Genomic DNA, 21,626 nt, shown 5'->3' with positions numbered 1-21,626 from the left:
ATCCATCCTCTGCAACTCAACCTTCTTCTATCTCTGCCACCTCACCTTTATGTCTTGATCCTGTTGGCATGATTTGCTAATATTCGAGTCTTTCAGTCCTTCGTTTCCTTTTTATTCTGTCGGTTTACTCCGCTCCAGCCTAATCACCGTCTAGCTTGCCCGCTTCCACCCACCATGGCCCCCGCAAGGCCGATAGTTCTCCGTTTTGAGAGTCGCAATGGCCAGTTTCGATTAACGGTTAACCCATCAGAGTTGTTCCCTGAACTTGAAGCCAAGGTTCTGATATCCAGGTTACATTAGTGAAGAACTTACTGACTGACCGACGTAAATCCAGATCCTTGAGCATCTCCCCGAAAACACAGATCCCACCTCTATTGTTCTATCGAATAAGCCCATCGGCGTCGGTGGACAGGAGAGGCTCTTGAGTGGCCTGCAGGGTGTTTCCATAGAGAGGGTTGGCTTGTCGTAAGCAGCCATGATCAGCTTGTATGGACTTGCGTTGAATCGCACACTGACCGACCGATATTTAGCCACGGAGACAAGCTTTATCTCGGATACCAAGACAAGCCCTCAGTTTCGAACGGCGTATCGCATGCGCCTCCTGTCAAAGTTACCAGCGAATCCCGACGCCTTAACGGAGCTGCCGTGCCTCAACAGATCCCCGTGTCACTCCCCCCTCGTCCGAAATCTCCATCTGCTATTATACAAAACCCATGGGAAGTAGTAGAGCAGTCGGCCCTTGACGATCTCTTGGACAAGAAAGATGGGAAAATCCCCCGGCCACGAGACACCAAGATGTGCAGACACGGTCCTAAGGGCATGTGTGACTATTGCATGCCGCTAGAGCCGTATGCTCCGGAATACTTGGCAGACAAAAAGATTAAACACCTTTCCTTCCATTCATATCTTCGAAAGATCAACTCGTCAACAAACAAGCCGGAACTCAAGAGTTCTTACATGCCACCTTTAAGTGAACCATACTATCGCGTCAAACGAGATTGTCCCTCCGGTCATCCACCATGGCCCGAAGGAATATGCACCAAATGCCAACCAAGTGCCATCACATTGAAGCCACAAGAATTTCGCATGGTGGACCATGTTGAATTCGCGTCCCCTTCTTTGATCAATGGACTCCTTGACTTCTGGCGAAAGTCCGGTGCTCAGCGATTAGGTTATCTGTACGGCACTTACGAAGAATATACCGAAGTTCCACTGGGCATCAAAGCCGTTGTTCAGGCAATCTACGAACCTCCTCAAGTGGATGAGGTTGACGGTATCACACTCAACGAATGGACCAACGAAGCGGAAGTGGACGAAGTTGCTCGTCTTTGCGGCTTGCAGAAGGTTGGTGTAATATTCACTGACCTACTTGACGCGGGGGTTGGAGATGGGTCTGTCATTTGCAAACGCCATGTTGAATCATATTATCTGTCGTCACTGGAGATAATATTTGCTTCTCGACAACAGGCCCAGCACCCTAAGGCAACCAAGTGGAGTGAGACGGGCCGTTTTGGGTCAAACTTTGTTACATGTGTGCTGAGCGGTGACGAAGACGGAGCCATCGCAGTCAGTGCATATCAAGCATCCAACACTGCTGCGGAGATGGTGAGGGCGGATATCATCGAACCTTCTGCCGACCCATCCGTCATGCTTGTTCAGTCTGAAGACGACGATGACCTGGGTAGCAAATTACGATATATTCCCGAAGTCTTCTACCGCAGGATAAATGAGTATGGAGCCAACGTTCAAGAGAACGCTAAACCCAGTTTCCCCGTGGAATACCTTTTAGTTACACTGACCCACGGATTCCCCACGGTCGAGTCTCCTATCTTTGTAGAGAGCAATTTCCCAATAGAAAACCGAGAGGTCATTGGCGAGAGTCAGGAATTGCGGACGGTTGCCAGAAAATTGGTCACTCATGGCGATCCGAAGAAAGCCATTCGAGCAGTGTCCGACTTTCATCTACTCACGTTCCTGCGTTCACTAGGAACGTTCAGCCCGGTAAGTATGTTCCTGTTCAGAGAGAACTAGACGCTAATAGCAAGGGTTTTCTTTCGTGTAGGAAGAAGAAAGGCTTCTTACCCGCGTGGCTACCTCTCATGACCCTGCGGATGGTATGCAACTCGTGAATACAAATGGATGGGCAACCCTGGTCGCAATTCTTCAGGAGAGCGGTGAGCGTCCCCTTAAGCGCCCTCGGCTATCCATGGCCGAGGATGCACCCATTGTTGCATCATCTCAGAAACACCAGCATCTCTTGCCAAGATCTGTGTCTCCGAATTCAGACAGTGAACGTCTTGCTAAGAGGTTTAAGGGGACTAGCCTAGAGTAACGGGACGATTGGTTGCGCTTGATCAAATGCTGTGTCGAGCAGAACCAGATTACGGCAGATATCGATCTTCTAGCCCTATCTAAGCTCGCATTAGCTCGACGTCTGAAACACATGTTCTTCTCACCCCCTCGCCCTCGTCCAGAAGAGCTTCTCTCGAATTTGAGCCAGCATGCTTCGAAGTGGACGGTCACGCCAGAAATACGCTCACAACTCAGTCGGATCATGTTCCTTGACCAAATCCAGTTTTATATTTCGCTACGTATGGAGCGAACTATTATCATACATTCAAATTTTGTTCTGGTCTGCTACATTAACAATAAATGTCAAGGGAAAAACAAAACTCGTGAAGGACATTGGACGGCCATTGCATCAATTTTTTTTTTCTTTTTCTTCTCAAAATCACAGTCAGGTATAAAGAAAATAGGGACTTTTCAATCGTTATCAAATGTGCATAGTGAAGCGGAAGACAAATTCATCAATTTATGATAATGAAAGGAAAACAAGAAAAATAAATTTACCTATGCTTGCTTGATAAGTTCCGCAAGCCTCCTCTCCAGCGTCTGCCGACCCTCGAAACTTCTCCAAACCTCATGAGGCGCACCACGAACCACATCCCACGCAACCAGATTCTCTGTGATGCCTGTCATGCGTTCTTGCTGTCTTGCCCAATCCTCACTCCTGCGAACTTCAACACCCGAACTAACCACCACCAGCGGCGTTTCGGGCGTCTGAATATTTCTCGCGCTCGCAATCTCGCTTGCCGTAATGCTCCCTGCAACCAAGTTCTCCTGGAGCTTCGCCTTGATGAATCGCCCACTTTGATAGGACACTTTACCATAAATCCTGTCTTCGCGCGTGCGACCCTTGAAAATCGCGCCTGCCAACCGGTCCAATCCTAAGGGTGAAATGATACCACGACCCCAAAGCACGAAGCCGCGACCTGCGGTTCCGATGTGCTGCTGCAACCGATCTTCATGCATTGGATCAATCATGAACAGGCCGCTGATATCGTGAATGTGGCGGCTGGCGAATATGCGGCTGTGAATGCTGCCGACTCCGGCTGAGACAAGAATCCAGGGCCCTTCCTCGCCGGCGAGGGCGAGAGCCTCGGATAGAGCGTCGGCGGACATGCCTGCTGAATGTGGCGAGGGGGCATTGTCCGACCATGCGAATCCCGGTCGGTCCCAGTAACAGTATCGGTCGATAGTGCCGTTTTGGTACGCGTTATGGACGAATGGTTGCAGACTGTGCTCCGAGGGGAACTCTCCAGCTTCAACCAAGATTGTTGGCTTCTGTTTCTTATCTTTCTCGCCAGTAACATCGGGATATGTGATATTTCCGATACAGGCGAGATGAACTTGGTATTTCCCGTTGTTGACAAAATATCTTTTGCCGGGGGCCTCTAGACTTGCATCCCTGGCACGCAAGATCAACGTAGCGGTCAGAAGGATTGCTACGAGGGCAACGACTCCCAGAACGATTGTTTCGGCCAGTACTGCGGTCCATTCTAGAAGAGACCGTCTGGTCTCCACACGGCCTGTCAGTCGTTCCTCCTCTTCTTCTTTGCCCTTCTCGACGGCATATATCTGGAAAACGTTGTAGATGGAAATCAACGCTGCCCAAACAGTCGACGCAATGCCCACCCAGCCTTCTTCTAGTCGTATGCGCGGAACTGCAAGTATTATGATCATATCCACGACCAGCAGCAACGCCAGGATAATATTCCACATAATCATTGGTCGTGACGGCACGGCGAAGAAAAGTAAACTGATGATCAAATTGCCCACTGTCAAGGTCGTATATGAGAAGTCGGTAAAGCCAGAACCACGGTTGAACATCAATGGTGGACTGACAAAGATTGATACGAGTAGAAATACCCACCAAACAAAACTGATGGCGAGAAAGACGCTGCTGAAGAAGCGAAGAGCTCGGATACTCCAGAGATTATACGGTGAGACCTATACATCCCATGCACACCATTTAAATTCAGTACATGTTAGGTAGACAGGCTCGAAGGATTGATAGGAGACTAACAGCTGGGTCATCCGGACTCAAAAACCCTTCATTTTGGGCGTCCCTAGGCAGCAAGCGCGTACGCTCATCGGGCTCTCGATTGTCAGGATCTTGGTGTCCTTCTTCGCCTCTTCCCTCGTCATTGCGACGACTGGATCCCCAGATTGATACCATGCTTGTAGCTATGGGTTTCGTTGATCAGGCTGAGACGCTGTAGTACAGAGGAATACTCAGTAGAGTAGAAACATTTCTGTGCCTAAATAATAATATTTCTGGCGTAACACGACATTGCAACAATGTGGTTGAAAGCTTGAAATGATGCAGACTTCCCGATTCGGTTGCCCTGCGGCCCTGACGTCATGAGCGAGCGACTCTTCATCGCCTTGATATTCAGGCCGACAAACGCATAGTTGTAAAAAAGTGGAATTTTAACATTAACAACGGATTTGGAACGCTGGATTAGTTATAGCTAGTATTGGAAATACCATATAATCTGCATATCTAACTAAAAAGAATGTTCAAGGGGTTATTTTAAGGCTATATTTATGCTGATCTATTAGGAAACCGATACACAACGACTTCATCAGAAGCTTTGTACCTGGAGCATCTGTTCAAGAGTTCGCAAGCCGAATGAGAACTGGGATGATCGGCCATTAGAATCAACGTATCAGAAGTACGACAGTCAACAATAACGACCAAAAGCTTGTGTATGTGTAGTTTACCTTGTTGCCTGATCCGTCATGAAAAAACATCACTTGTCACGTTAAGCCTCTAGGTAAATGGCTAAAAAGAGATTTCGAAGCTGTAACAATGTAGCTACCTTTCCATATCGTTCAATGTTGAAGATCTAACTAGTGATAACGAGGAAAGAGAAAGAAAGCAGGGCTCGATGTTGGTGTGAGCTCGCTGGCCCAAAGAGGAAGGCGGCCAGGGCTTCGGCATTTATCGAATGCCTGAGGAGTCATCTGTCTTCTCTCTCACATCCACTCTTCAGCTTCGTACTCGATCGACTGCTGATACTTACCTTTTCCCATCTTTCACTGCGCACTCGTTTCTGCAGCCCTTCAAGCAGACAGTCTCGTCACTCGCTTGCTCGTTCTCTTTCTTGACTCATCTTACCCAGATGGAAGTCTGGAAACAGATCCTCCCAGCAGAGGACTACAACCAATACCTTGATGAAGGGTCTTCTGTTCTATCAGATATGCCAATCACCATGGAAGAACTGAATGACACCTACAAATTGTTCTTGTTAGATGCACTCAGCTAGTTAGCAATGATTAGTTGGTTTGGCCGTTACACCTAATATAATTAAGATATACTATTATTATAATAATAGTAGATTTAGAACGCTATTTTAGCTAATACGAGGAATATTAGTTATATAATCTACATATCTACATTAACTTAAAAGAATATTTAAGATTATATTTATGCTTTTCTAGGAGGCTAACTAGGCCAATATCCTGAGGCATTTATTCACCCAATTAGGTAGTAGTGGATTACAGGCTGAATCCAGAATACATACGTAGTGGCCATAATCCGCCGTCAAATATGCATTTTTTCCCGTCATTTCTTTTAAAATTGCAAACAGATACTTCGACTTATGCTGTCGACTCTATATAAATACTCGCGTATGCATATGCATTTGCCTCTATTAACTAGATATCCATAGATTAAGTATGCCAGAACTATTATCATCATGTACTTTCTCTCTATTAGGTTGACCCCCCGGCTATGTGTCATGCTCTCTTCCCTCCAGTCTTCGCACCGAAGCCCTTCTCCATCGCATTGGAAGCCATAATATCTCCAACCTTGGGCGGCAAAACCAGCGGCGTTCTATCGTTGCGCTTGAAGAAATCCACCAGAAATCGCGCTGTTTTGGCCGGTTGGTCCTCCTGAATAAAGTGTCCCGAGAGAGGCAGGACTTGCAGCGAATATTTCCCTAGCAAGAAAGAGAGTCAATCGTGGCCAGATGACTCCTTTATGTATTCATACTACATACCTTGCATCTGCGCAATCATAAGTTCCTTGTCTAGTCGATCCGTGCCGGCTAGTAAAAGTAGCTTGCCACCTTTGGCCTCGATGAACTTTCTGCTTAGTCCGATGAACCAATCTTCCCAGAATGATTTCGTCTCTGCCAGATTGGTTCTCCACACCCAAGGGCGTGACGGGTCGGATGGAGTTGTCTCCTCTGTTAACAATGAAGGAACAGATACTCGCGCGGAAGTGGCATTGCGGATTGTTCGTGAGCGAAAGCTGCGATTTGTACTGTATTAGTACCGATGATCAAATATTTCGAACTTTTGCCAACACATACTGCCACTCAATCGCCGACGACAAAGAGGAGAATCTCGTAGGTCGCGTCGACAAATACGTGTCCATACTCTGTAGAGCATCTATTGCAGAGCCTATCCGAATGTGAGCACATCGAGTTACAAACAGAGAGAGAGAGAAGAAAAAAATATGTACCTTCAACAACATCTAGAACTGCATATGCTAGCAGCTTCGCACCCAGTTCACCACCTTTAGCAACATCTGTAATGACCGCGCCTCCGAGACTGTGGCCAACCAAGACTATGTCTGGCAATGTATCCCAGGCCATCTGTGCCTGGGTCCCTCTGATCACAGCAACAAGATCACGACTTAGAGTCTCCAAGTGATAATCAGGACCTTTGGATTCGCCATTGATCGATTCTACAGTAGTATCTCCATGATGACGAGCGTCCAGGGACAAGATGCCAGCCTCTGGAAGGATTTTGCGAATTTCTACTGCACAAGCAGCAAATGACAGTCCAGAGGAGCCAGCCCCATGGTGTGTCACGAACAGAGGACCAGATCCTGAAGGCGGCGTTATGTAAGCATGGTGAACAACATGCAGGTCATCCGAGTCTCTCTCTATGTAGATTTCGCGCGCGAAGAACTCTCTCCAGGTTAATGAATCATTTGAGTCCTTCCGCTGGCTTCTTGGACTGGGCAATAGGTCAGCCAACCAGCAGTATACAAGGAAAGGGGGGAAAGAAATGTTGCATGATATAGATGTAAGAAAACCTACAAAGACGGCCTCGCAAAGAGATTCTGAGCTGCAGAGGGGACAACAGTCCCCGTGGAAGAAGCTGACGATGTCGACGACGAGTCGAAATCCTCCTCTTCTATCGTGCCAGTGCCCGTGCCTCTGCCAGCAGCAGAGCTCTCGTCGTTTTCTTCGGGGATTGGGATATCCGGCGGCAATTTGGCGAGCCGGGCCTTTACAAATGCCTTTTGTAGGTCGCTCATGTTGTCCATTCAAGCAAAGAATATATAGGAACAAACATGCTCCGCTTCTGTGTGACGAGAGACAGAGGAATGATCTTATTGCACAGATGAGTTAGTTGATGGTCGCTTTCTGGTGGCGAGACTAAGAACCCCCACTTCGGGTGAAGAATACATTGCCTTTTGTATTACTGGGGATTAGGGACAAGCAGTTCAGCTGTTCAGATAACATCCTGTTATCCAATAAGTGCAGACAAGGAGCTCATCAGGTGCATATGTGGTGGCACTTAAACAAGGAAGAATTACATAGCAATAGAAGGAAAAAAAAAATCATGGCAAAAGTCTACAGCTGAGCCATAGCCAATCTTTACTCGCCAACTACAGCCCTGCATACAGCTCAAACGACGCCTTTCCAATCCCAGCTTCCCGTCCATTTTCATACCGACGTCTGCCCAAGACAACGTTGAAATTGTAGCGCTTTCGAATGTCGTTCGGTGACAAGCGATCCGAATTCAGATGGAGAAGCCGGCGTGGATGCCTCGCAAAACAGAAGCTGTCGGATTCGAGAGCCTCTACGAGTTTCCCACACGCCTCGTCGTCGCTCCAGATATCTGTCTGCGAGCCATCTTCCTTCTCCCAGACCCAAAAATCTCGAATCAAACCTGTCCGGTCCTGGTGAAGCGACTCATCCTCCGAACGCACCTCGCGCAGGAGCATTGCATTTGAGCGGCTAATAGCGATGAGAAACACTGGGATGTCGGGAGAATCGAAGACGAAGGAGTTGCGACTGTAGAATAAACGGCGCCCCTCGTCGTAGATCTGACGGTTCACGATCAAGAGGGAGAGAGGGTTGCTTTTTGGGTTATGCTGAAGCCAGAGTCCCTGTTGATTTGGCTCGACGGGCACGCCGACTCCATTCCTCAGAAACACGATTTCCCCAAAGACCAAGGCAAACTCGTATATCATGTGTCTCAGGTCTAGATTCGATGTGATTCTCACAAGTTAGCCCAAATTTGCATGCTACTCACGACAAACTGACCATAGGGAAGACCAAGGAAGTTGAACACCCCCTTCCGCTGTGGGATCAAGGCTGCCTCTTCGTCAAAGGGAAGTGGCCATGAGCCCTGTTGGCAACGTCCTTTGATGCCTTGCTCAAAGCCATAGAGGTATTTCCCATAGTGCTTTCGGTAGTAGACATGTGCAATAAAGTGCTTTTGGGTGTCAATCACCTTCAAGCACTCAGGACATTTGTACTGCTTCCCATGGTTGCTGTCACCAGCGTGAAGGATCTTGTGGATCTCCAAGACATCGTGAGCCCCATCAGCAGGAATACGCCATTCACTGACGTACTGCTCCAAGTGTGTGTGGAGGGCATCTTTGTTTGCGTGCTGCTTGTGACAGAATGGGCAGCTGTGTGCGTGCCAAGGCATGTTTTCTTTGCTTCTTCCTTTTCTCCTGCGAGGATTTTGGTGTGAGACAGGTTGTGACTCTGTGATGGCGAGCTGTCTTTCATTGCTATGATTTCACCGCCCAGGGTCATAATCATAATCATACACGGCAAGTCCCAGGCGCTGCAGCTTTAAGGGCAAAATATGCGCCCCGTTCCACTGATTGATGAGTGCTGTGCCCAAGATTAGGTGCCAAGTCAAATATCTGTATTCTTTGAATTAGGTCTATGAAGGTGCAATACTTAGATATAAACAAGAAAGCAGTTTTTGGTATCGTAGTTCCCAGGAGACCTTCGAGTTCTAAGCCTCACCATGCGCCTCCTGTATCCAAATAGAGAATCATTTTGGAAAGAAAAAGAAAAAGAACCAAGCCCAGAAAGAACAGAACGCCTTTGATATGACATCCAATTGAGGAAATAAATAGAAGAAGAAGAATAATGTTGTACACATAGCCATTGATCATGGCAGATAAGCGCCTCCAGCAACAATCAGGTTCATGTTCGTGAACTTGACCTTGTATACGGGGCTTTTCTTCGTGGGGAAAGCGCTGATTTGGTCTGGAGTCACCACGTTCTCCTTGCCCTTCTTCTTGCTACCTCCAGGTCCCACGGAAGTCGAAGCCTGCGTACCAGAGGCGGTCGTGTTCGCATCTAGTTTTGCTCCAACCCCATTTTCAGCCGCCAGCCGCGCTTGGTTCGTACTTGGTTCAGGCGCTGGAGGCGCAATATCCCATACACGCACAGTATTGTCTGCGCCTGATGATACAAGGATAGTCGACTCCACACTCCAGTCCAAAGACCAAATGCCACCCTTGCCATGTCCACGCATACGCTTCAACAGGCGGCCAGGCGCCAAGTCCCAGAGGAAGATAGAGCCATGATCGTCAGCAGACGCAAGAAGTTTTCCATTCCGACTACATGCAATAGCAGTAATATTGCCTGTATGGCCTGTGAACATACGCACTGCATTACCCGTAGTCACTGCCCACATACGAACTGTACGGTCAGAACTTCCGGTGAAGACGTACGCCGAGTTGGGATGGAAACAGACGCAATCAACATCTTGATCATGACCTGCAAAGATACGTTGTTGACGGATTCGGTCAGTTGCCCATAGTCGAGCGGTCTTGTCGTGTCCCCCAGACACAAAATAATAGCCAAAAGGACCCCAGCTCAAATCCCAGACTGGTTGGTCATGTCCCTTGTAGATTACCATACATTGCCACAAGTCTAGTGACCAGAGCCTGATGGTTTTGTCTGCTGATGAAGAAAGTAGCCATCGAGCATTTGTTGGAGCCATTTCATTCTCCGAACGCTGTGCTGAAGGAGCAAATTTGACAGCATATACTGGACCAGAGTGGCCAAATAAACGTTTCGAGTTCGAAGGCGTGCTAGTGTGTTCCTCCACGCCTTCATGTGTAGCTTTTATGGCTTTGCCGTCAAGGCTCCAAACGCGAATATACGAATCCTCGAACCCAGCAGCAACCAACATATTGTCGTCGGAGAAATCAGTACAGATCATCCTTCATGAGGTTAGCACCAAATATATCCAATATATGATTGAGTATCATAACTTACCGATCGTAAGTATTGTGGAATGTGAACAGACACACAGAGCATGCAACACCAACGCCACCTGAACGACCTTCGATTCGGAAACGATCCCGATTTTCCTTAACCCGCTGTACTTCCATGGCAACGTCACGAGCTGTCGACGGTGGAAAGGCAATCTCAGCACGTGTAGGAGCATCCTCTTCCTCCTCCTCCTTGATCATCTGATCATACTCTTCAACGAGAGTGCCGCGACCAGGTGGAGGAGGATTCTTTGAGTCATGTTCTTCGAGCTCGGCACGAACATCGCTTTCTAACTCTGGTTCAGGGGCCATTTTCCCAAGCTTTAATTTAGGCAGGGTCCCGGTCATGGCAGGGTTATCACCTGTGTAAGCTGAACCGGGGTGGTGGCCTGGTATGCCCTCGTCTTCTGCGGGAAAAGTACTCGTTTGGTCAGCACGACCTAGCATGGCAGCAAAACTGAAGCGCTCATCGGCTGCTCGGTCCTTGGTGATGATGTTGCAATAGCTACTAAGGATCGCAGACATGACAGAGCCTCCTTCCTTGGATTTGTTTTCTAGAAACTGCATCAAATTGGCGAATGCAGGATTGCTGAGAATAACCCGATATTTGTTGCCTTTGTATACCTTTGCCGTGGCGTTATCCTGAACGTGCTCCGGCAGACTTATTTTCTGCAGTGATCGTATGTCTTCGCTATGCTCGGGAAGAAAAAGACTTTTATTGGCATTAAAAAACTGATCTGCATCCTGTGGGTATAATGCGGTTGCCAAATCTAAGAATGAATAGACAAATAGAGGCCAGAGAACTCGTCGAAGTTCGGGCTTGACTGCGAGTTAGCACCCCTTTTAATTGTGGTTTGGTGGAGGGTCTGCTTTACCTTGTATAGATCAAGGTTGTCTTCAATCCAATTCTTGAGGAGATCTATGAATTGAATATTAGCTTAACATGCATGATAGATCTATAAACGCTCGGATAAACATACCGAAGCCATTTCTATACTTTGGTCGTTGATTTTCATTAAGCTGGGGCAAAGACCTGCCATCTATTTCCTGACTGGCAGATTCCATGCGAAGCATTGCCTCGGTTCTTGTGTAGCCCTTTTTGGCAAGATAATCGATGACCTTTTCCATAGAGATTAGCAAAACATGTCATCAAACGAGAAGAAAAAGCACACGATGCAACAGATGGACAAGGTCAGAGTTAGGAGATTGAGAGGCTTTCAAGTAATAAAGCTAAAGATGTTGTTGTATCTAGACGGAAGAAGCGGCGTGTAAGGAAGGGGAAGTTAATTCTCTCCTAGGGAGTCAAACAATGTATATGGAAAAGTACACTGGAAAGATATTGCTAAACCGCAAATGACGACACATAATGTAGTAAAAAGTGCACCGGGATCTGGAAGGCTCTGGCCAAGCGGGCCCCAGATGTCTTTTGCCAAAGGGGCCACACGATCTATGATGTAGAAAAAGGAACTCACAATTTGATTAAGATTCTGTTGGGACACAGGCGCATGAGGAGTCGATGGACCAGGAGTCGTTGGTGTATGAACCACTGGTGGATTTGCAGCCAAAGGCTGCTGAGGAGGCACTTGCATGGAGGCATTGGGACCAATGCTGCCACTGCGCGGCGCAGGACTGGGGGCACCGCCGCCAGGCGCAGACATAGTGATCGTCTAGTATAAAGAACGGTATTCCGTGCGATGCCAAAGGTGGAAGCTAGATATACTGGCGACAGGGCAGCATAGTCTCCAAGACCGAGCGCGAAGAGACGAGGTGAATTTAAGGTGAATTTGACGTTCCAAATGGAGGCATTCGCGACCGGGGAAATCGCTGCTTGATATTCCGCTAAGCCTCCTATGGACTAGCGTGGATCTGGCGGGACTGCACGTGATTTATCTTGCTTATTTTGGGTTCCCAAACCTAACCAAGTCACAAGCAGGTAGTCGCTGTTTGTATGGTGTTTTTACTCATGCAAAGTCGAAATGGACAAGGAGGCGCCTTCGACGAGCTCCCCGACGTTCTCATCTGCAGACCGAATCCGACAACTGAATGAGATTGACAAAGTGCGGAGTCCCTGAAAGTTTGTATTTGGAATAGCGAGCCTGACCCTCCTCGTGCATAGGACATTGCGAAACTTGTCACCTCTGCTGGTCTCGCAATACAAGCATTAACAAATGCAAAATCAACAGAAATCACTGCGGGAAATTCGGTCGACGAGCGCAAGGCAGCGTTCAAGGTCGCCACATCGCAATATTTCTCCCTTCTCTCGTCAGTCGACGTCCGGTTGAGACGGCAGGTTTACGCACTCGAAGAAGCCGGAATACTTGAGCCCGAGTCTATGACAGCCAATGGATCGTTCAAGAGCGAAACGGGGAACGCTACGGCTCCTGGATCCGCCATAGCTGCGGGTGGGACAGGCACCGCAGCAGGGTCATTCAACCCTCTCGAGATTAGCTGGCTCAACAGCCGCAAAGATACTGTGGGAAAAGACAAGGAAGCCGAATCATGGGCTGCTGCACGGGAATTTGTGAACCGTACCCGCGACACTGCCGCCCAGATGGACCAGCAACCTGGGCCGATGGTTCCCGATTCAACTTGAGTACTCAGCTGGACATATTACAATCAAAAACGGAAAGCGCCATCTACCTACCCGCCTTGTAATAGAATCAAGACCCTTAACCGACGAGATTGGTCTACAGCTCCTACGAACGAAGTTAATTGTCTTTCGTCATGCCGGCAAGGAAAATACACCTCGGGATAGAGTCTAATCCCCACGGCGCTCCAAGGCCTTCCATCGGCTTTCAACCAATATTTGCTATTTGGTGACTACAGTAAAATGTTGAAGGAATAAGTCTCAGGATTTACAAAAATTCAGGCCAATGGATATGGTGAGCAGGCGAGGGACTTTATACGGCCATGTCATGTATTCATTCCTACAAGGCATCCCAAAACTCAGAATCTTCATCTCCTGCTCATAGAACTGATCATTTCCCGATGAGCGGCTCTCTCTTGGTTTGTCTCAGATAAAGGAGCGATGCCTGTACACGACGTTAAAGAATTTTTCATAATGCAAAGACATGGGAACTTACTTCGAAGATCACCAACAACATCCTTTGCTTTTCCGAAGTAGACCTCCTCTGTTCCCATTAATTAGCTATCTTGTAAATGCGAAACCAATGCCGAAATCAACGTACGAAGCAGATTCCTCATCTTTAATTCCATGTCTTCAACGAGTCTGCCAACGTTTGCCACGTGGCTAGCATCAGATTCAAAAGGAAGATCCGCCTCCATTTGCCGTGTCATATTCCCACTGAGATTCATTTGTCCCAGAGCATCGGTTTCATTGGCGAGATGTAGGATCACAGTGCTAGTCAATTTGTAGTGTGTCATGCGAGCACGGTCCGTCGCCTCAAAAACATGGATGCTGTCCCATGCTCCAGAGCTCTTCCCACCAGGGGTCACACCTAGAAGAACAGTCGCATTCGCAGATTAGGCTATTGTCACATCCCATCGATCGACCATCGACAAACCTTTTTTCAGCAACACAACACCGGCAAATCCATCATCCAAGTCCCAGAAATAGACGCTCCCAACACCGCCTTCGTAGTACAATTCGCGGTATACATCGAAAGCCTCGTTGGCCGCAACCTCCAGCTTCCGCACTCGCTCGCTGGGGACTGTTCCATCGTCTATGGGGGGATCGAACTCATTGCTCCAGGGAGATCTGTAGCTATCGCCGTCTCGGTTGTAATCACACAGGAGGTAGTCCCGGTTGGACTTGGCGCATCGTCGCACCTCGAGCGGTTGATCGACCGAGGCGAGGAGGTCTTCGGTTAGGTCTGGAACAAGGCTTGTAATCGATTGGAGATTTCGTCCTGTATCTCGTGGCGAGAGCCGACGAAGGAGGTCACTGGATTCGATATTGATGCGTCAGTAAATGTTCCCTGAAGCAAAGCTAAGCTGCAATGGAGTTCGCGCGGGGTATGGAGGGAAGCTGCGTGGTGTGCATCTTCTAACTTGGCTGCTCAGGGACAGGTGCATCGAGACGTGAAAGTTCATAACACTTACAGGGCACTGTCGAATTGTGTATCAGCCATGATTGAGATGTGAGGAATGAATTGCAAAACAACACAACTCGCGAGTGGAAAGTTGGGATGTTGTTAACCCGACGATCAACTTGCGGCCCGCCAAGCGGAGCTACTTAAGCCTGGCCAAAACAGACAATCAACATGTGAATTCAACGAAGGCTAGTTATATTCTGAAGTGGACTCCGATACGAAACAAAGCTTCGTAAAAGAAGATCAACTTCCGATTTGTCATGAGCACTAATTCCATGCCAAGCAAGCTTGATCTATTTACATACTCCATGATTCATACACTCTGGGCTCGCTTGTGCCAATGAGGAATACAAATAGCAAAAAATAAAATAATAAAACATAGAGGAATATATCTAGCCAAAAAAATTAAAATCGTCATCGTCGTCACTATCGATTACAGTCAGCCTCGACTTAGAAGCCCTGGAAGCAGCAACACGTCGACTAAGTGTTTCGACGTCGGGGAAGTCAAAGTCCGTATCAAGACTCGCTTGAGAAACAAAAAGAGAACCATTCTTTCCGTCATCGGATAAATCTTGTGGGGAGTGCACGGAGCGAGCATGGGCGGAATCGAAGGTGTCTTCATACGAGGTTGACGGGCTGCCCCTTATAGATGTCATTCTCGAGGGCCGCAAATCAGACTTTGAACCCCTTCCTGACTTGGTTTTATTTGATGAGCCCAGATCGCGTTCTGTAGAAGCCTTGTTCTTCATCAATGTTTGGGCGTTATTTCGGATGTCGTCTAGGACCGCATTGTATTTCCCACCGCAACTGGGCTCCGTTGCAGCCATCTTTCTCAAAACATCCACCATTCTCCGCGTTAAATTCCCATGTCCAACAGACTTTGTTGGTCTAGAGGATCTCTGCATGTCGGGATAGGCATCGTTGCGTGGTCGGCTGGTAAACTGAGGCGCCGTACCTCCGACATTGCGGTATCTGACCTCGAGTTGATGTTCTTGTTCTGGTGTCAATGCCACTTCCTCGTTAGATGGGACAGTAACAACCTCCACAGGTGGGGCAGGGGCTCTTTGCTTTTTGTTATCCTTCTTTTTCGCCTGAAACATATCACGGATATCAGAGCCTTTGCTCTCGCCAATTCGAGAAGCTTTCGTAAACCCAGTCTCAACCCCATCCGGCATGTGAAACTTCTTAGGAGGACGTTTTGGAGCACGGCCTTTCTTCTTGGGTTCAGGAAGATTTTCTTGCGAGTTTTCAGGGGGTATTTCGACCACCCGCTTGTCAACAGCTGGCTTCACGTCTTTGGGAAGAATGCGCGCTGATATATCGTCGTGGAACGTGAATCTGGTGCCGCTAGCAATGAGTTCTTGCATCTTCTCGTAGTTGTCTTTTGCTCTGATATAGGATTCTTCTTCTTTGCCTTGCATAAGAAGTAGGATGATGTTACCAGCGCGCTTTCGCCCAGTCCGGCCCATTCGTTGCAACATTCGAATTGGGCTGGCGGAGGAATCATAGCAAACAATAAGATCGACTTCGCCAATATCCAGTCCTTCCTCACCTATTGATGTCGCAACAATAGTATTATATGTACCGTTCTTGAACTTGTCAATGACACTTAATTGGGTTTTCTGGTCCATGCCCTCAGAACCTTTAGCACTGGCTTGTCCTACAAAGACATGCGGTCGTATGATTGGTTCATGTCGCTTAAGGACTCTTGTAATCTCTTCAGCACTGTCTCGGAAATGGGCGAAAATCATTAACCGGGTATTGGACGTCGATGAACCAGCTGTCCCCTCGCCAGCGTCCATAAAATGATTCAGAACTATATCTCTAAGGTATCCCAACTTTGGATGTCCAATGAATTCGGGGTTTCGACACCATGGCTGGATGTGGTCCATAAGCTTTTTGAAATTGTCATCTTGAACAATCGCTCGCTGGTGTTTGCCTCCTTTCTGTCCATCGGTATTTGATTTGAACGACACCAAATGATTGTAGAAAGGGACAATGCCATGATATTTCAGCAAGTCAATAGAATGAGCTAGACTAGCCAGGACGGTGAAGAGAGCGTTGATCTTTCCTTTTATCCCGAAATTGGCGTTTCGCCCAGCATCAGAGGCCATCCACTGTTGTCGCGCCTTTGTGAGGCCATACGCAGTAAGAGTTAATGGATCGCGTCCCCAGTAGGCATTCATATTTCGCAGCTGATCCACACTCGGCTGCAATGCTTTAGACAGAAGATCCATGCAAAGTACCATTTCTTCGGAGTTCGTAAATGTTTGGACGTCGACATTGCGTGAGTGTACGTACTCTCTGATATCGAGGGACTGCTCGGTACGAATTTCCACCCTCGCTATATCTAGACCGTCAATGACGGCCTGAACCGCCTCCACAGTAGATCCAGGAGTTGCCGTTAATGCCAGAACCCTAAAGCTTTGGTTGAAACGCCGCAAGAACTTCACAACCTCAACATAGGCGTAGCCACCGGTGGCTCGGTGAGCCTCGTCGACAACTAACAAGACGATGCGTTTTGGGTCCGCAATTCCCGTTTTCAGGTCATTGATCAATGTTTGAGGTGTCATAAAGAATACTCGCTTTGTCTGCCATTCCTCAGCACGAGTTCCTGGAGGAACATTACCCGTAAGGAGAGTTGTCTGGGAACGAGGAATGCCCGCAATGCCCAAACAAGCCGCTACTTGTTGGGAAACCAATGGCTTTGTTGGAGCAGCAAATACGATTTGAGCGTCTTTGGTCCATCTAAACCAATTCAACATCACAGTAGCAGCGATAAATGTCTTTCCAAGACCTGTAGGCAAAGCCACCAGAAGGTTGTGGAACAGCCCTTTCTGAGAAACATTGAACTGATAATCTCGAACACTGCCTATATTGATAGGGTATACCCATGTCTGTAATGCATGGTCATTCAATCTATGGTGTGTAGGTGGCTCATCTCTCGGTGGAGGCGACACGTAACGGGTTGCTTGTGCTGGGTCTCGTGTGGCCAACTGAAACAGTGTCGTCTGCCGAAGATTCGTGCGTTGAGATAGGGCTGGTCTGCTTGAAAATTGGGTGACAAGATTCGAGGTAGTGGGTTCAGCCGAAGGAGACAAACATGGAGACGAGTCGAACGCATCTTCCGGGATATCGTCAAAATCAAAGCTTGCATCTTGTTGCCTCGCAGCTGCTGGACGCGTTGTATTCGGGACATTTTGTGTTATAGTTTCGTTTGCTAAATTCGGCGGACCACCCCGCTCCTCTTCAAAGGAATGCAACGAGGCTTTTATGGCAGCTCGGAGATCATCGTCATCGTTGTTATATCGAGTTGCACTGCCAATATTTCCAAGTGTATTTGTCTGTTGAGCTGGTGGGTCTGGCTTCTTCCATCGGGGACCTCGAATCTGAGATGGGCTTGAATGCGGTTGCGTCAACTGCGACACAAACGTATTTTCCTGGATGCTGGTCTTCTTGGGAACGAAGATCTTGTATTTTGACTGGGGTTCCTCTTCACTTCCATCATCCTCGAATTTTCGATTGCGCCGACGCGGCGGCAGCGGGAAGTCGTCTTCGAATCCATCGCTTCCGTATTCGCTAGACGAATCTGTTCTGTTATTCTCGCTGGTTGCTCGTGAAGAGGCGGCATTGTTCAAGCGTCTTCGCTTCGCCGGACGCGCTGAATAGGCGTCATTTTCTGGAGACTTGAAGGCCGTATCCTGGCTGTTTACAATGAAGCCATCAAGGTCAGAATCACTGAATTCGCCGGGCATGTTTGGCGCGCTGAAACCGGCCCTTTGGCCCCGTCGAAATGAATGTGGTTCATACATTCATTCACGAATGGAGCGGTTGGCGTCAGAAGCGCGTCGCGAAAGCACGTGACGTAGATGCACCGTAGTTCCTCGCCATCAGTCATCGATCTGTATCTCAACTTGGCCTCGTTGCTGTGGCGAAAAGCACTGGCTTTTTGGTTCTGCAACCAAATTCCGAATGTCTCTTTCAATACACGTGTGGTGACACAACATCATTCAGAGGTAAACAAATGGGCATAGCTCCCAGGAGACATGGAATGCAAGGATCGCTATCTACCAATGTCAGGGGCGAATTATCGAGAAAGAACCTCACAGCTTCCAATCTTAGAGATTGGAAATAGATCCCTTCCGATTGATAAGCCAATAATTCTCTGTATTGCTCTGTTGTTGTTCTCCACCGTGATCGAAAGGAATCCGAAATGCGAGAAATACCCATCTCTATGTTTACCTTCGCCAAGGAGTCCTGTAACCATGGCAGATTCATGTCTTCTATGACAAAGCTCATGTCTCCGCGCTCTTCTCCTCCCCTGTTCAAGTAAATGCATCTGTTTATCGTTTCCTTTGCTCTCTAGCATTCGCTCACTTGCCAGCCTGTTAAAACAACCTTATACCACGTCTCTCCGCTCCCCTTTTCATACAGATTACAAAGAAGCACAAAATGAAGTTCAGCATTATTGCTCTCACTGGCTTGGTAGCTCTCGCTGCCTCGGAAGATGCTACGACCACCTCCTTGTCACCACAAGCATCCTGTGCTACCAAATGTGAGTACTATTTCATATTGCCTATTCCCGACGGTTCGCCAAGTGAATTGACAATTAAAATAAAAAAAATCAAATAGGTGATCCTAAGGATACATGCTGCAATGCCGTGTGTTATAATGTGCCTTGCCCCGACGCTGCCATGGCCAACGACACTACAGCCTGCGCCGCTGCCTGTCCTCAGGGAAGCGGGACTCCCGATGACACTGCAGCCTATGCCAAATGCCAGCAGTCTTGCTACAGCTCTCTATTCTTCGGCACTGGCACTGGCACTGCTACGCTCCCTCCTGCTACTGCTACTGCTACGGCCACCGACGGTAGCGCCAGCGCTTCCCATACGCTCTTGAGTGGCAGTAAGTATTCATCCTTTCCATCTACTGCCGAACAGTGAACAGGACAATTTACTTACCATATGAATTGTTTAGCCGTGGATTCCCATGGCGGCTCAGCTCAACGGACTGGTTCGTCCTCATCAGACGATTTAGACAGCTCCCCTACTTCCACCGCCACCGGTAGCAGCACCAGTGCCAGCGAAACCGGGGCTGCCAGCCAGATCGGCATTCAGCTAGGTGTTGCCGGTGTTCTGGGTGCAATTATGGCTGCCTTTTTCCTGTGAACTAAGCAGTGCGCTTCAGATATCCCGTACAAACCAATCCGGATTTTGCCTGTACCTGGTTGAGAGATACAAAGGCAAATCCTGCACTGCGCCGAAGCCTATGGCATTAAACTTTATGTACTATTAGTCTAGTCATAATGGGAATTAACATAGGTTCATTTCCTTTGCTGTTTCCAGCTCTCATTCGCAATTCGGGTTTTGTTGTAACATGTATCATGTATATGGCTATCCTGCGTAGGAATTACGTTTTCCGGCTGTCTTCTGCTCTACATAAGCTATAGGGATATTATTGGCAACCGGAGACCTAGATGCAACTTTCAAAGTTGATCTAGAGGTTACCCGTGAAGCTATCACGAGTGAGACAACTCAAGGGTCATCCTAATAGCTTCCGGCTTTACTCTGACCGGTATCTCGTTTATGGAACCCTTCTTAGTGTTTGATATCAGTCAGCACGGATGGCTTCTAATTTGTCTGCAAGAAATACATGGTATTTACAGTGTTTTCACACAAATTTATACTATCCAGAAGCTGTGATCAATAAGTGTTGGAATACTCTACCTGAATGTTATTGCTCATCCGATTGTTGAGGAGTGCTGACTTGCTAACAAAACTCATTGACCAACTAAATCAGAGGTATCAAGCACCAGTCTGGAGTAGTGACCAAGATACATCTGACCTCAGACAACGAGGAAACCAGCATCCTCTAAAATTAACTTTGGAGAATCCTGGGTCACCTGTATGTTACGGGGAGAAGCTTCTTATTGATATGATGGGGAAATTTAATGGTGAATATTCATTCTACTTGATAAGACTTATGTACGTGAACCGTGCTGAAAGGGATATGTAATATCTAGGTATAAATATATAGTTGATAGAATACCTGCAGAATAGGCGTGGTTTGGCAGGGAGCAATTAGGGCTGACTTCGGCAGACTCTGTCTTGCCCCTCCAATTTTCATACCCTCGCTCCAACACGACGTCCACAGGTTGCAATAGACCTGTACATAAAATGGAAACTCCAAAGGAGCTTCAAGGCCTTATCGAGGCAATGACAGCTTACATGACAGAGTGTATGGCAGGTCACGACCCATCGCACAACCCAGCCCACGTCCACCGCGTGGTGTCGCTGGCGCATCGCGTTCTGGCAGGCGAACTGGCTCGTCACCCCGACACTGCGCCTTCAATGTACGATACAGCCGTCGTCACTCTCGCTGCAACACTGCACGATATAGGCGATCACAAATACCTGCCTGCTGCAGACCGCGCTGCAGCCGGTGCAAGCACAAGCATAGACCCCAAACAGATGGTCTACGATGCGCTCATACGCCACGGCGCAGATGCCACACTAGCAAAACGCGTCCAGACAATAGTCACCAACGTATCCTATACCAATGAAACCAAAAATCCGGAAAAGGTACGCGCTTTGATCGCGCAGCCGGGCTATCATGAACTGGCGATTGTGCAGGATGCCGATCGTCTCGATGCCATTGGCGCTGTGGGCATTGCGCGTACTTTTACTTACCTCGGGTCCCAGGGTTCCAAGAGGAAGTCGTCCAGCACGGCATGGGAGCTCGATGAGTCGATTGCTCATTTTGGTGAGAAGCTGGAGAAGCTGGAAAGCATGATGAAGACGGAGACTGGTAGGGAGATGGCTAGAGAGCGGACCAGGAGATTACAGGAGTTCAAGGCGTGGTGGATAGAAGAAACCACACCTTTCACTCTATGAATATGAACTAAAAAAATGAGTCGTTTAAGTACTAAATTCAAGCGAAAGAGGGAGGCGAGAAAATAT

The 21,626-nt window shown here is 48.0% G+C and overlaps 10 protein-coding genes across 10 annotated transcripts, besides 2 other annotated features; 4 read left to right on the top strand and 6 right to left on the bottom strand.

Annotated features, from left to right (window-relative positions):
- Positions 1-174: 174 nt before the first annotated feature.
- UA08_05102 (Nuclear protein localization protein 4) lies at positions 175-2,332 on the top strand (the record flags this gene model as incomplete). Its single annotated transcript, XM_020267387.1, has 5 exons — positions 175-276; positions 335-465; positions 531-1,344; positions 1,468-2,001; positions 2,063-2,332. 5 exons carry the CDS (start codon positions 175-177, stop codon positions 2,330-2,332), a joined length of 1,851 nt encoding a protein of 616 aa, XP_020119406.1.
- Positions 2,333-2,850: 518 nt separating this feature from the next.
- On the bottom strand, positions 2,851-4,519 carry UA08_05101 (hypothetical protein; the record flags this gene model as incomplete). The annotated part of the gene is made up of 2 exons (XM_020267386.1): positions 2,851-4,290; positions 4,367-4,519. The coding sequence occupies 2 exons, from the start codon at positions 4,517-4,519 to the stop codon at positions 2,851-2,853; spliced, it is 1,593 nt and encodes a 530-aa protein (XP_020119407.1).
- A 261-nt stretch (positions 4,520-4,780) lies between these two features.
- Positions 4,781-4,893: a repeat region (Identified by RepeatMasker using a combination of RepBase library and repeat library created with RepeatScout).
- A 749-nt stretch (positions 4,894-5,642) lies between these two features.
- Positions 5,643-5,893: a repeat region (Identified by RepeatMasker using a combination of RepBase library and repeat library created with RepeatScout).
- Positions 5,894-6,084: 191 nt separating this feature from the next.
- On the bottom strand, positions 6,085-7,618 carry UA08_05100 (Protein phosphatase methylesterase 1; the record flags this gene model as incomplete). The annotated part of the gene is made up of 5 exons (XM_020267385.1): positions 6,085-6,287; positions 6,348-6,601; positions 6,663-6,753; positions 6,815-7,314; positions 7,398-7,618. The coding sequence occupies 5 exons, from the start codon at positions 7,616-7,618 to the stop codon at positions 6,085-6,087; spliced, it is 1,269 nt and encodes a 422-aa protein (XP_020119408.1).
- A 354-nt stretch (positions 7,619-7,972) lies between these two features.
- Positions 7,973-9,024, bottom strand: UA08_05099 (hypothetical protein; the record flags this gene model as incomplete). The annotated part of the gene is made up of 2 exons (XM_020267384.1): positions 7,973-8,571; positions 8,634-9,024. 2 exons carry the CDS (start codon positions 9,022-9,024, stop codon positions 7,973-7,975), a joined length of 990 nt encoding a protein of 329 aa, XP_020119437.1.
- A 477-nt stretch (positions 9,025-9,501) lies between these two features.
- Positions 9,502-12,273, bottom strand: UA08_05098 (hypothetical protein; the record flags this gene model as incomplete). The annotated part of the gene is made up of 6 exons (XM_020267383.1): positions 9,502-10,004; positions 10,035-10,564; positions 10,620-11,284; positions 11,491-11,534; positions 11,596-11,734; positions 12,088-12,273. The coding sequence occupies 6 exons, from the start codon at positions 12,271-12,273 to the stop codon at positions 9,502-9,504; spliced, it is 2,067 nt and encodes a 688-aa protein (XP_020119409.1).
- Positions 12,274-12,591: 318 nt separating this feature from the next.
- On the top strand, positions 12,592-13,208 carry UA08_05097 (hypothetical protein; the record flags this gene model as incomplete). Its single annotated transcript, XM_020267382.1, has 2 exons — positions 12,592-12,672; positions 12,732-13,208. 2 exons carry the CDS (start codon positions 12,592-12,594, stop codon positions 13,206-13,208), a joined length of 558 nt encoding a protein of 185 aa, XP_020119410.1.
- A 362-nt stretch (positions 13,209-13,570) lies between these two features.
- Positions 13,571-14,706, bottom strand: UA08_05096 (F-actin-capping protein subunit beta; the record flags this gene model as incomplete). The annotated part of the gene is made up of 5 exons (XM_020267381.1): positions 13,571-13,647; positions 13,699-13,746; positions 13,804-14,073; positions 14,140-14,519; positions 14,678-14,706. 5 exons carry the CDS (start codon positions 14,704-14,706, stop codon positions 13,571-13,573), a joined length of 804 nt encoding a protein of 267 aa, XP_020119717.1.
- A 353-nt stretch (positions 14,707-15,059) lies between these two features.
- Positions 15,060-18,422, bottom strand: UA08_05095 (ATP-dependent DNA helicase mph1; the record flags this gene model as incomplete). Its single annotated transcript, XM_020267379.1, has 1 exon — positions 15,060-18,422. The coding sequence occupies one exon, from the start codon at positions 18,420-18,422 to the stop codon at positions 15,060-15,062; it is 3,363 nt and encodes a 1,120-aa protein (XP_020119716.1).
- Positions 18,423-19,119: 697 nt separating this feature from the next.
- On the top strand, positions 19,120-19,835 carry UA08_05094 (hypothetical protein; the record flags this gene model as incomplete). Its single annotated transcript, XM_020267378.1, has 3 exons — positions 19,120-19,222; positions 19,300-19,572; positions 19,645-19,835. 3 exons carry the CDS (start codon positions 19,120-19,122, stop codon positions 19,833-19,835), a joined length of 567 nt encoding a protein of 188 aa, XP_020119723.1.
- Positions 19,836-20,843: 1,008 nt separating this feature from the next.
- On the top strand, positions 20,844-21,560 carry UA08_05093 (hypothetical protein; the record flags this gene model as incomplete). The annotated part of the gene is made up of 1 exon (XM_020267377.1): positions 20,844-21,560. The coding sequence occupies one exon, from the start codon at positions 20,844-20,846 to the stop codon at positions 21,558-21,560; it is 717 nt and encodes a 238-aa protein (XP_020119722.1).
- Between the last annotated feature and the right edge of the window lie 66 nt (positions 21,561-21,626).

This window comes from Talaromyces atroroseus (assembly GCF_001907595.1).
Source record: "Talaromyces atroroseus strain IBT 11181 chromosome Unknown scaffold_6, whole genome shotgun sequence".
Classification (NCBI taxonomy): domain Eukaryota; kingdom Fungi; phylum Ascomycota; class Eurotiomycetes; order Eurotiales; family Trichocomaceae; genus Talaromyces; species Talaromyces atroroseus.
Note: the sequence above shows the minus strand (reverse complement) of the source record. Positions and strands in the feature narration are given on the sequence as shown.